General features: G+C 38.3%; 1 protein-coding gene across 1 annotated transcript; it reads right to left on the bottom strand.

The window, feature by feature from the left end:
* Window positions 1-6,791: 6,791 nt before the first annotated feature.
* On the bottom strand, window positions 6,792-7,940 carry LOC121969156 (gibberellin-regulated protein 14-like). Its single transcript, XM_042519102.1, has 3 exons — window positions 7,597-7,940; window positions 7,383-7,518; window positions 6,792-7,315 (listed from the first exon to the last, which is right to left on the bottom strand). Exons 1-3 carry the CDS (start codon window positions 7,654-7,656, stop codon window positions 7,131-7,133), a joined length of 381 nt encoding a protein of 126 aa, XP_042375036.1. The 5' UTR covers window positions 7,657-7,940; the 3' UTR covers window positions 6,792-7,130.
* Window positions 7,941-13,436: the final 5,496 nt, after the last annotated feature.

Consider the following 13,436-nt stretch of genomic DNA (forward strand, 5'->3'; position numbering starts at 1 on the left):
TTTTAGTATCCACTTACAACCTAATGGTTTATTACCAGAAGGAAGGTCTACTAATTCCCAAGTATGATTATTCATGATAGACTCAATCTCACTATTGACAGCTTCTTTCCACATTGGAGCATCGGGACTAGAGAGAGCCTCACTTAATGTTCTTGGTTCCATTTCTGACATGAAAGTCATGTAATCTGGCCCGAACGATTTCTCAACTCTAGCCCGTTTGCTACGACGTGGCTCTTTGTTTTGATCGTCAATAGTTCTTTTATAACAGCTAAGTTCGGTAACGACATTCTCGTTTGAACTTCCGTTGTTATCATTTTCAACATTTCCCTTCTTATTTGGGAATACGTTTTCAAAGAATATTGCATTCCGAGATTCTATGGTTGTTCCCACATGAATATCAGGAATGTCTGATTTGTAAACTAGGAAACGATATGCACTACTATTATGGGCATATCCGACAAATACCGCATCGAACGTTTTAGGTCCGATCTTTACTTGCTTTGGTTTAGGTACTTCGACCTTTGCCAAGCACCCCCACACTTTCAGGTATTTGTACGATGGCTCGCGGCCTTTCCATAGTTCATAAGGAGTTTTATCACTTTTCTTATGAGGGATTTGTTGAGAATGTGATTTGCCGATAATATTGCTTCCCCCCACAAGTTTTGAGGTAAGCCTGAATTTATCAACAAGGCATTCATCATCTCTTTTAGTGTCCGATTTTTACGTTCGGCAACACCGTTCGATTGAGGTGAGTAAGGTGCCGTTGTTTGATGAATAATGCCAGATTCTGAACAAAATTCATTAAACGGTGCACCATATTCTCCACCTCTATCGCTACAAATTATTTTAATTCGTTTGTCAAGTTGATTTTCAACTCCATTTTATAAGTTCTAAATGCCTCTAGGGCTTCGTCTTTACCTTTAAAAGAAAGACATAACAGAACTTTGTGCAGTCATCGATAAAAGTAATAAAATACTTTTTACCTCCTCTAGTTTGCACAAATTTCAAGTCGCATAGATCACTATGTATTAACTCTAGAGGAGTCGTTGACCTTTCCACCGAATGAAAAGGTAGTTTCGTCATTTTGCTTCCACGCACACTTCACATTTGTGTGTTCCGTCAACATTGACGTTTGGTAATAAATTTAATTTGACGAGACGTTTAAGAGTATTATTATGCACATGTCCGAGTCGATCATGCCACAAATTAAAACACTCAACAACATAGCTGGAAGCATTTATTTTATTACCATCAATATTTCGGAGTACAGGCATTACAACCATTTTGAATAGACCCTTTTCTAGGTACCCCTTTCCTACGAAGATATTATTCTTCGTAAGTACAAAGTTGTCTGACTGGAACACTAGCCTAAATCCGGCCTTAACTCGTGCCGCTCCAGAAACTAGGTTCTTACTGATGTCGGGAACATGGAGTACATCAATGAGTGTTAGCTCCTTTCCGGACGTCATCTTCAGAACAACTTTTCCGAGTCCGACAATTGGCGACGTCGTGGAATTACCCATATAGAGCTTCCTGCCATTTATCGGAGTATACTTGGAGAACATCGCCTTATCGGAACAGATATGACGAGTTGCTCCAGTATCAATGAACCACTGCTTCGGGTTGGTATCCACCAAGTTGGCTTCAAATACAACCGCAGTGAGATCCAAGTCCTCAAGAGAGGTTGCGACGTGGTTCGCAGCATCCTTTGGCCCCTTGGTTGGCTTCTTCGGGCGTCTGCAGTCCTTGGACAGGTGTCCTGCCTTTCCACAGTTGTAGCAGGATCCCTTGAACTTCTTCGCTTGTGCCTTCTTCTTGAACTGTTTCGGCTTTTTAGCGTTCGGCTCGACCAGGTTGGACATATCGTCTATAGTCCGCTTGGTTCCTCTGCAGTCGGATAACTTTCGATTATCCTCCTCTATTCGTAGCCTCAGGATCAGGTCTTGCAGCCCTATCTCCTTTTGCTTGTGCTTTAGGTAATTCTTGAAATCCTTCCATGACGGAGGGAGCTTCTCAATTACCGCAGCAACTGCGAATGACTCGTTCAGCTTCATTCCTTCGGCGTCCAGATCATGCAGTATTAATTGCATATCTTGGACTTGAGATGAGACGCTCTTTGAGTCCACCATCTTGAAATCCAGAAACCGGCCGACGATGAATTTCTTCAGTCCGGCATTTTCGGTCTTGTATTTCTTCTCAAGCGATTCCCACAAAGATTTCGCTGTCTCCAATGAACAATACACGTTATACAACGTGTTGTCCAAGGCGTTGAGAATGTAGTTGCGACACAGAAAATCTCCGTGCGTCCACGTATCGCAAGCAGCCTTGCTACCGTCCGTAGCGACTGGCGGGTCTTCACGCAAAAACCGTACAAGGTTTAGCGTTGTTAAGTAGAACAGCATCTTCTGCTGCCATCTTTTGAAGTCGGCTCCGGTGAATTTCTCCGGCTTTTCTCCGTGCGGAATGGATGTCGGAACGGCGGTCGGAATGAAGGTTGGAACGTCGTTGGTATCCATATCAGTTTGTACGGAATATCGTTTACGACTGTTGATTCCGGTAAATTCCGGAGTATGCAAACTGATCGTCGAGGCTAGTGTTCGACACTATCTCCGTAAACGATATTGCTCCGCTACGGTGCTTAACGGATTGTTGCAATTCGTTCCCAAGATACAACGACGACAATCGTCTCGGAATCGTAGCACTCCGACTTCCGAGACCAGCGAACCTTCTCGTAGGCTTCTTGGACTCTTGAATGCACAAGATGAGTGAGTGAATACTTGAGGAAGAGAAGATTAAGTTGAGTGATTTGATTCCAATCTGGAGGGTTCTATTTATACAGAAGGAAGAGGCTTTAGGGAGGGGTGTGACCTTTGGGTGGATTAATCTGGGCCGTCCGGACTGAAGAGTTATAACCCTTCACATAGCCCCTTTAATCTCATCCATCAGATCTAAGAGTTGTGACCCTCAAATCTATCAGCCATCGGATCTGGATCCATTGATCCGATGCTTCAGATCATGTCTCATCCCAAGCCGTCAGATCGTGACTCATTGTGATCCAACGCTCTAGATCGCATCACAAGCGATCCACCATACTTCTTTGATCAACGGCTGCCATCCGTTCGCCCAACCAACTGTCCAGTCATCTCCCTTTGCCCACGAGGATGCCACATAGGCACTGCCATGTCAGGTACTAGCAAGTGCAAAGTGCGCCTACAAAGCGCCCATTGCGCACGTGGCGGGTGGCGGGCTCACAGGTGCGAGCACCTGCTCGCCCCTGAGCAGAGAGTACCTGGTACTTTTCTGAGTTAACTCCAATAACTCAACATCATTAATAAGTAAGGAATGCACATCGGAAATTTCCGATGTGGGACTATTCTCCCTTGCATTTCCTTAATGAATAACCAACGTTATTTTGGGCCGACTTTGAACATTAATTTCTCATTCACCCTTAATCGGTTTTGAGCAAATTAATAGTCTAAATCTATCTACGCGAAACGTAGATTTCAATTTTGAAGTCAATTACGACTTTCAACAATTGATGGCTTCCGATTTTTCCTCCTCAAAATCGTATTGGTCCATTTAGGCCCCAATATCCAACAAATGATCCTCCATACTTTCCTTCCTTCTAATGTGTTTGAAAGTAAGAGTATTAAAATGAATTTGACCCAGTCGATTTAAAACATATCAAATTAGAATTGAGATTTTCATATTCGAGTTGGATTCAGATTGGAGATTTTTGAGTCAGTGTTAGGATCGGATTGATTTGAATTTAGGATTTAAAATTTTTAAAAGATAAAATTAAATTTTATTTTAAAAATTAAGATATTTTATGTACATTTAATACGATGATAATAATAAATTATTAAAATAAAAGTAAAAATTATAAAAAAAATAGCCAAAAAAAATCTTTTTTAGTTTGATTGGTTTGGTTATTCAGGTTGGTCAGATTATTCGGGATTAGAATTTATTGATTGTGTTCAGCTAGTTTAGATGGTTCGAGTTGAATGATTTTATAATATCCTTACTTCAATCTAATCTAAATTCATCTGATCCATCTAAATTGACACTCACTTCAGATGACCTTGAAGGGACCAAGGAGGATTATCATTTTTTTGCCATAATACCTATCGATATTTCATACATGTGCCAATCATATTTTCAATTTGAAGATCATTAATAAAAATTTAACTATCTAATAATAATAACAATAATAATAATAATAATAAACTGTCCTATTGGGTTTTCCTCTTATGGGTTCTGGCCTGATCGATAAAGTTGATTGTTGTTCCATATTTTGTTGGTGGTGGTCACACCTTTGGTTGCCCATGTGAGGACATGTTGGGTGCAATTCCACATTGGTGGGTGGTAGTGGATGTGAGCTCCATTAATTAGGGATTACGCTTGAACTTAAAGAGGTGGATTACGCTTTGGATGTGAAAGGAGTGTTCGCTAAGTAAAAATCCCTAAGAAAAGATTTTGTGTCGATGTTCTCAGTTGGAGATGCATTTTCTCATAAAACTTATGAATAAAGCGAAGATATTCTTGTAAAATGTACGAATAGAACGGAGTTGTTTGTTTTTGTTTTCGATCGGAGATATTCTCATAAAACCTACGAGCAAAGTGAAAATGTTTTCAAATCGCCCGATCAAGTTGGCCTCTTTGTTGTGTTAGTATCACTCTACAATTAAGTATTAAAGTTTTCAGATTTCTTATGATAAAAAGTTTATTTTAATAAACACTTTGATTGTGTTTGATTGGACGTAATGTAATTAAGTTTGTAACTTAATCAAATTTATAATTTAATATAATGTAATTAATATTGCATTACAATATTTGGTAAAAAAGTTAGATAAAAATTAAGTTTTTTGATTTGATGTCTATTATTTTTTATAAGAAATGTAATTCATATTATTATAAAAATAATGAAAATATCATGTGACTTTTACCGACGGTCAGTAGTCATGGTTGGTGCTGCCGACGATCAACGGCTTCATGTGGCGGCGACGACAATGAATGATTGGTACATGAAATGAATTAGAGGTATATTTGACACATTAAATATTAGAGTCGGGTTGAAATGTAATTTTTGTAATTCAGATTATATTATATTATAGGTTTAAAATTCTACTAAATAAAATAATTAATTTTATAATATAATCTTGATTATATTACTAGGGCTACCTCCCACCAAATGGAGCCTTCGTCCAAAACTTATAATTAGATTACACTTCAATATTGTATATATATTCAAGGATGTTAATTATAAGAGAGATCACGAATAATTATAATTGATATTCTCTAGGTCATCACGTGGTTACATCTCAAACATTCCATATCAAACATGATAAAGTGATATAAATTAAATTCTAATTAACGTGCTTAACGTCAAACAAAGATGTTTATAAGCTATAACTATTCCAGCAAAAATATTTGATTTTTCATAATACGACTAGTCCAACTTAACCACGTTTTGATTTTATTTTAACATTTGATTAAATTTTAGTTAAAACTAATTAACTATCAAATATATTTTCAAATTCTTAAAAATTACACTAAAGATTCACATAACTATTATCAGATGCATTACTTTTATATATGCGTATTTATAATATTTGATTCGGTGTGAAATCGAAAAAAATTATGCACTGAGTAGATGATTCTAGTGTTGATCATTAAAAGACTTTTGAGATAGGAACTTGAAGGTGCGTCGAGCGATCTTGCATGTCAAAAATAGAGAGTAAATAAAAAAATGTCAACACCTGGACTAGGGAGAAGTCCCGACACAACCATTCCGACGTTCAAGTCAAACAGATGATCGAGAAGAAACACAATGAACAGTGGAATCTCAGTTCCTTAGATTAAGTTGTGTAGTGTTTGCATTGCATACTTGTACTTGTAGATATACATCCTTTTATAGTGTTAATTTTATTCTCTCTATGAATCTTGAAGTATTATAAAAAAGAATAATAATTTATCATCTTTGTGATTTGCAAAAGAGAAGTTTCTCTCCTAAAGATTGCACAGTGATATTCCTTTATTCTTTTGATAACTGTCACACAAAACGTCAAAAGAAAAAATTAAGTTATTACGCATTGTGTTGATGAAGTAGCAAATCGATCGAAATCCCTTTTTAGTCCGATCGACTCTTGTTTACAGGTGCGCTTTGGTTCGTCATTCTTAAGGATTTAGCCTGCGCTCGGCCTCTACATTTGGATAGAGAGCTCGGTCCAGTTGGGATGTGTGTCCAGTATGTCCGATCAAACCTCTAGTCCGATCGGCTAGAGCACTCGACGAAGACACCGAGATATTTTTTTTAGCAAATTATCATATGAATGCTCCTTTAAACAAAAAATTTAAAAGGCTCTCCACTTTTGCTCAGTGCTGTTGTTGGGACTATAACTAGTCGCTATAATGTATCACCACTTTTGCTTAGCAGCTAGAAGAATTCGAAGTCTTGTTTGAGGAAAATTGTCGAGATTTATCTGATACTTTTTAATTCCAACATTTATCAATATATTTCAATAATCTGATTGAAATTGATTAAAAGAGAGTCTTGATGTAACGCAGCTCTATCCATAAATCATGATGACTGGTTATTTGGATGAACCTTCTTGAATTATCCTGGACGATGAGAAATTTGTGTGGGAGCGAATTAATATAATTAACGGATTCGAATAATTAAATACTGAATTAAAAAAAAAAAACGCGATCGGTTCCCAACTATCGAGGATGTTCCTTCATTAATTCACAGTGTCGACTGTTCATAGATATGCGCTTTGGATTCTTTATCATATCCACCGCTGAACCTGATGCCCCATCTATTTCTTTCACCTTTTAAATTACACCGAGGAGCTTCTCTCACTCTCTCGCTCACTGACTCACTCACTGACTCACAGAAGCTACAATAAATTATTGACGACCCAACGAGTGTTTTTTTTTTTTTTTTTTTTGTGACAGCAATTGATGCAGGCAGACGTATCCATTAACCCACAGATCCATGGCCCCCCATGGAGCTCCCAGAGGCCCAGCACAAGAGACAAGAGGATGGGAAACACAGTTTCTAAGCACTCGACGCCACATATAGCAAGAAGATCTCAAAAGCAGCAGCCAGCAGGTAGCTAGCGTCCGGGTCAAGGGCACTTGGTGCGGTTGCCGTGGGTCTTCCATTCGGTGTAGCACACACCGCACAGCTCGGTGTGGCCGTACGTCCCCGGCGGCACGCACTTGCACTCTTTGCAGCAGGTCACGCACGCCCTCCCGCACACGTTCTTCCGCGAGTGCAGCGCGCACCGCTCGTCGCACGCCGGGCCGCACTCTGTCATTTCATCAAACACCTCAGTTCACCCGCATGCCTGCACGGTTCCATTTACACTCATACATACCTCGGACGTCCTTGATTAAGCGGGGAGCAGGAGGCGCCGGCGCCGGAGGCACCCCCGCCGGCGGCGCCACGGCTGCCGCCGGGGGCTTCGCATAAGCGTCATCCACAAAATGCCGCTCCTCGCCATCCGACGCGACCTGTCACACCAACAGACAGAGATTGATTCCTCCTTAAAATCGTTCGCTAGCTTAATTAACGCTATGATTTCGACTTACTTTAGCGCTGACAATTATAAGAAGAGATGCGGAGAGAAAGACTGCGAGCCTGAGGGCCATGGTGCGGCTACACTCGTCGACACTCGGTGGAGTAGTGAGGAGAAGGCGGTGGCGAGCGGTGGTTTATATAGGGGGCGAAAAGGGAAGCAGTGTCGTCAAAGCACAGGCTGGCGCAAGGAGAGCAGCTGGTGGGCACCGGGAGCTGCTCCCCATCTCGTCTGCAGACAGACAGGACTGGCGATCGCAGTTCAGCTTTTTAATTACTGCGAGTAAATGTGCGTAGAGTTCTGGCTGTCACCGACGCGTGTACGCAGCTCAATTAGCTTGGATTTGGCGTCGGGCGACGCGAGAGAGATGGAGGCAAAGGGAGGGAGGGGCACTCGCCGCGCGGGCAGCAGAGCAGAGCAGTGAGCAGAGCACATGGTTGGTGTCTGTACGTCCTTCATTTAAGGAGGGTTAATTATATTAATGAGCGTGTTGATCGATTTCTGTGAGAGTGGTTGGACCGGGACTAAAGTGGGCAGCGTAGCGTAGCTGCTGCACGTACCAACTCCGTTGTCCAGACTGAGTTGGATTGATATATATCTATTAAGAACTGTATCTGGATTCGCATGGCGAGTTTGTGGTCATATTGGGAACAATGATGATATATTCGGTAGATAATCTCATGTTTCTTCCTGCCAGCTAAGTCGGGTCATTTCTGAAATGGGCCTCAGGTTTGGCAATGCACTTTCTAAAAAGAAAATTTTTTAAAAAAAGAGAGATGAAATTAAATATGGATGATATATTAACACCGGGCACTGGGCACAGTAATTATTTTATGGCTAAAGGATGTCTAAATTAGCTGATTGGTCAGAGTGAAATGGGCCCAGTGCCCAGCCTAATTTGGACTGGTCGTACAGCACAACATTAATGGGCTGGCAGCTGGTTAATTGGGAGTCTGGCCCAAATAATTAAAACAGAGGAGAGGAGTGCTTCCCTGTTGCATCCTTTAATTGGATCATGTCATCATGCCCATATTTCACTGGAACATGGTGGATCTGGGTGGCAAAGGCAATTCACTTGCCTCTAACATTTTTTTTATTTTCATACCAACACAAAAGAAGTAAATCACGAATAATTATTAACTTTGGGCAATTGAATAGTACATGGGAAAGGACAATCTTCCGATTATTAATCAAGATTTGACTTCAAACTTTATGATAACAATAATATTATATATTAGTCAACAGTCTATTCCAAGAGATCAGGATCATAATGATATTCTATGTAAGATAGATTTAGAGTTAGGATAATATCGGGGTTTGGATCATATAAATATGATATAAAAAATCTTAAAGTTTTATAATACATGAATAATAATTAAAAAATATCTGAAAAAATACATATAAATAAATTAATAATTTTACATATACAACTATCCTAACATCAAATGATAATATTAATCATAAAACTTAAATTAATTAATAATTTAACTATCATTCTAATACAGTAACACTCAATATTTATATTTTCATATCACAAAATATTATAAACCATGATCACATTCAACTTAAATAAGATATGTGTCCTCGGGATCATAGTGCCGCGGTATGATATTCAAGTTATCACCCAGACACCCGCAGTTTGAATCCTAACTCAGCGTATTTGTAAGAATGTTTCCTCCAAATGGAGGGCGTAATCAAAGGATGTTGAGCTTCTGAGCTGGTCGTCGTGTGCACTTCCCGATTTACTCTGATGGTCAATGGAAAATTTCTATGGGACCAGGCTGATGACTTTCAGGGATAGTCAATGAGATTAACTAAGATTATCATTTTTTTAAATTGTTCACAAAATGACCTAGTTTAAAGGCTACCAAAGTTATCTCCAATAAAAATTATATAGAATCATTTGTAACGAAGGATCGTATTGATTGTATTGATCTTGCTCTGATTCTATCAATCCCATTGATTTTGCTCTGATTGCACCGAAAAAATTAATTACATGAATTTGGTGTTTCCGAATTGTAAGATTGTGCGACCTCATGATCCAAATCATGATTATATAAATTATGATCATGCCTCTCTATTCCTATATAAACACTCATCCTAATACTCTAAATTAATTCTTAAAAATCAAACTCAAATAATAATATCTTCTGGGCTCTCTTTTTCTCTCATTACATCGATTTATTGTAGAGAAAGTGAATCCAGACTCCAAATAGGCAAATATGGAGATATAGCAAATAATGATTATCTAAATAGTACTCTTGAGACTTCGGGAATGAAATGAAGAATGTTTAAATTGGGAATTGTTATCTGTTCAGTGTTGGATATAAGTAATGCGAATATAGAAGAGATGAAAGAGGAGAAAGGCTTTATTATAAATAGGGCATTAGTCTCACATTAGAAGTTTTAAGGTATATTAGTTGGTTTATATTGAATCATATATATTGATGATGTGAATAAATACATAGGAAGAGGTTCTCTTTTATATGTGGGGGGTGCAAATATAGGGTCCGGATTGCATTGAACTAAGTTGACTCATGTGTGAGCACGACCTGTGCGCCGAATACTAGATCGATCAGGACAAAATTTATCCAAGTGGAATAACCAATATTTTGTCATATAAACCTTTTTGTTTTTTTGTGTAACGGATGCATTAAAGTAAGATTAATGTAGAATCGAAACTGCCAAGTGAAACAAGCGTTTCACAGTTCGACGAGTAATGATCATTAATGTTGCCGTTGATCTAAGCTCCTATATAAGGAGGTTGTGAGTGCTTGGTGGGAATCATGGTTCATCGTTGTATCTTAGAAAATAGACGACCCAATAAAACCTCGAAGCATAGCTGAAGATGGGGCGAATCTGTTTCAAGGAAACAACATTCATCACATGCCTTAGTTCGCTCCGCTGAACACTTGCTCGCCGGGAAGGTCTCGTGCCCGGACGTTCACTTCGCCCGTCCGGCCTCATCGCCCAGCCGACCACATCATTTGCTCGGGCTACTAGCTTGCTCGGTCGCTCGCCCAATTCGCTCGGCCACTCATTCACTCGCTCGACTGTTCAACCACTCAGCCTCTAACTTGGTCGGCCTCTTCGTCTAGTCGGCTGCACACCCGCCTGACCTCTTCACTCGCTCGGTGGTTCGCTCCGCAGCTTGGTCACTACGCTCACCCGCTCGGTTAGTTTGCTCGGTCGCTCGCTTAGCTCGATCGGTCTGCTCGGCAGTAAGCTCGCCCGACCTCTCACTCAATCTGCTCGGTTACACGCCCGTCTGGCCACAACTTGCTCACTTTACTCTCCCAATACCACTCAATTTTTCTGCCTTTAGGTCGCCTTGCCTTCCATTGTAAGGTTAACTGTCGACTCGACCTATCTGACCGGACGACCAGTCTATTACTTCCCCGTCCGACCCTTCAGTCTGCTTAGATTTTACTGCTCAGACTTTGAGCTCGGTCTACACTTAACAATTAGCAGAAACTAGTCCTTACTGATAATCTAAAATTATCAATTATGTTATTTCAACATATAAATAATTTTAATACAATATAATTTAAATTCAATTAATACCCTAATATCCAACATTCATTCCAATTAGATATTTTGAACCTTCATTTTTAACGAATAAAAATATCTATAGATGGATTAAAAAACTCCTCAATTGGTTAGAATCTTTTGAACCAAAATAAATGTTCAACTTGAGCTCTATTTTTGAAAGTATTTTTGAAAGACACGTGTCCTCGTGGGTTGATACGGATGGTTTTTATATTGGTGTTGTCACATATAAGGTTGGAGTCCATTACTACCGGATGGTTATCTTATCTCCTACCTATGCTATTATTATTGGGTGAAGCTCCTATGATCTATTTATTTATATCTAGTTCGGGGCTAATAATACTGGGCCATCTAAAATAAGTATTATCATCTTGTACTAAAAGTTAAATATTGATATGACTATTATATTTCAAAATGTTTAAATAAATCCTACTTATTGTTCTATATCAAAATATGTGAACTCCCGTTACAATATCCAAAATATGTCATCTCCGATTACAATATATATATTTATACAAATTTTTCTTCTAAATTAAACTCACAACTATAAAATGCTAGACTTTTAGGTCTTTCAATGTGAATACTTACCTAACAGTCAGTATAAAATTTCTATAAGATTGAATCGATGATTTTAGATTTGGTATTACCTTATTTATTTTTTTATATTAAAATACTCAATCTTCAAAATAACTTTTTAATCACGCTCTTTAGATTAAACAATTTAAGTGACTGAAAAAATTAAGAAAATAAAAGGCATTATCTTTATATGTAGGTTTACATTTATTTTTTTTACATATATAAAATTAAAATATCGATACGAATTCATAATATTTTTTACCTCATTTTAATTATTTAAAGATTGAATTATTGAAAAATGATAATAATTGTTGATAAATTTAATATAAATTAGTTTATTCTTCTTTTTTATTCTCGACTTTCTAACGATCGTTGTACATTTGAATAACAAATTTTCATTAACCGTAATGGTTTTAATAATACCGAGGATCCTAAGATGTCTCGACAAGTGTACATCTCAAGGTAAATAGTGCAAATAGGGACGTCCTCTGATCTGATTTGTCCTGCTCACAGAGGAGAAGTGACCTGCTTCTCTCTTTTCTTACCGTTTGTGGGAAAGGAAGAAAGGGCCCTAAAGCCTGATCAAAAGATTCTTTGAATTGACTAGAAACTATTTTTAGAACGAATTATTATGAAATCATACTGAAAATTTTGGCAATACTTACCTGTTTTCTATATGAACATTATTACTCTAAATTACTTGCTATATATCCTGGTCTCAGGCCTTTCGACTAATCTTAGTGAAGTGACTACTGCACTAAGATTACTGAACATCCAGGCTTTTGGGCTTGCAACTTATCAGATCTTTTAGAATTGGAAACTTTTTCTATGGAGTCTTGCGAGTTGCAAAAATCAATGTCAGTGGCAGGTAGCATGCATCTTTTGACTCTGCAAGTTTACATCAGTGTGTAGCTCTAAGCTCACTGGTGAAACTTGTAAGCTTTTCAAAAGTTACTCAAGTTTGCAAGGCTGCACTGCACCAAAGCTTTACTTGATGTGATTTCATTAAGTGCCATCTCAGAGCATCTAAAAGGCTATTCAATTTACTAGTACAATTTCATGCAATAAAAAGTAAATTGAGTATTCACTTATTAACTTGGCAGACACAGTATTGGTATGATTAATTATATGTGCAGTTTAATATATATATATATATATATATTTGAATTCATTTGCTGACTTATTTTAAAAGACACAGAGGTCTTGATCTTGTAATTATATTTCATCTGTTCTTTTTCTCCTTCATATATACTGCAAGGTGACCATCAATGCAGTATTTATTTATGTAGCAATTGTAAATTGTTTATTCTCCTTCCACGTTTCTTTAATTTCCTGATCAGAGGAAGCATTGTCAGAATTCTTTTATAGGTTTGTCAGTTTGACCAAGAGTCAAAACTGCACATATATATATATATATAATATAATATGACTCCAAGAATATAACCGTAACTGATTTAACCAACCTCATCAGTGAATTAATATTTCTGCTGCTGTTCATGGGCTATGCTGAATGCATGAATCATGAATGGGCACAGCTAAAGGTTAGGTAACCACCAACTTGATCGATCGGGTTGATCTTCGATACAATTTACTGACTAAATTCAAAGAGGCTTCAGTTTCACATGGTGGAGACTCGAGAAGTCACCAAGCTTTTTGCTCTGCACCACATAAGGTGATGAACCTCACCCGAGATCCCTGGGGTATTATCTCTTGCGATCGGAAAGAAAA

Source organism: Zingiber officinale, chromosome 4A, assembly GCF_018446385.1.
Source record: "Zingiber officinale cultivar Zhangliang chromosome 4A, Zo_v1.1, whole genome shotgun sequence".
Lineage (NCBI taxonomy): Eukaryota > Viridiplantae > Streptophyta > Magnoliopsida > Zingiberales > Zingiberaceae > Zingiber > Zingiber officinale.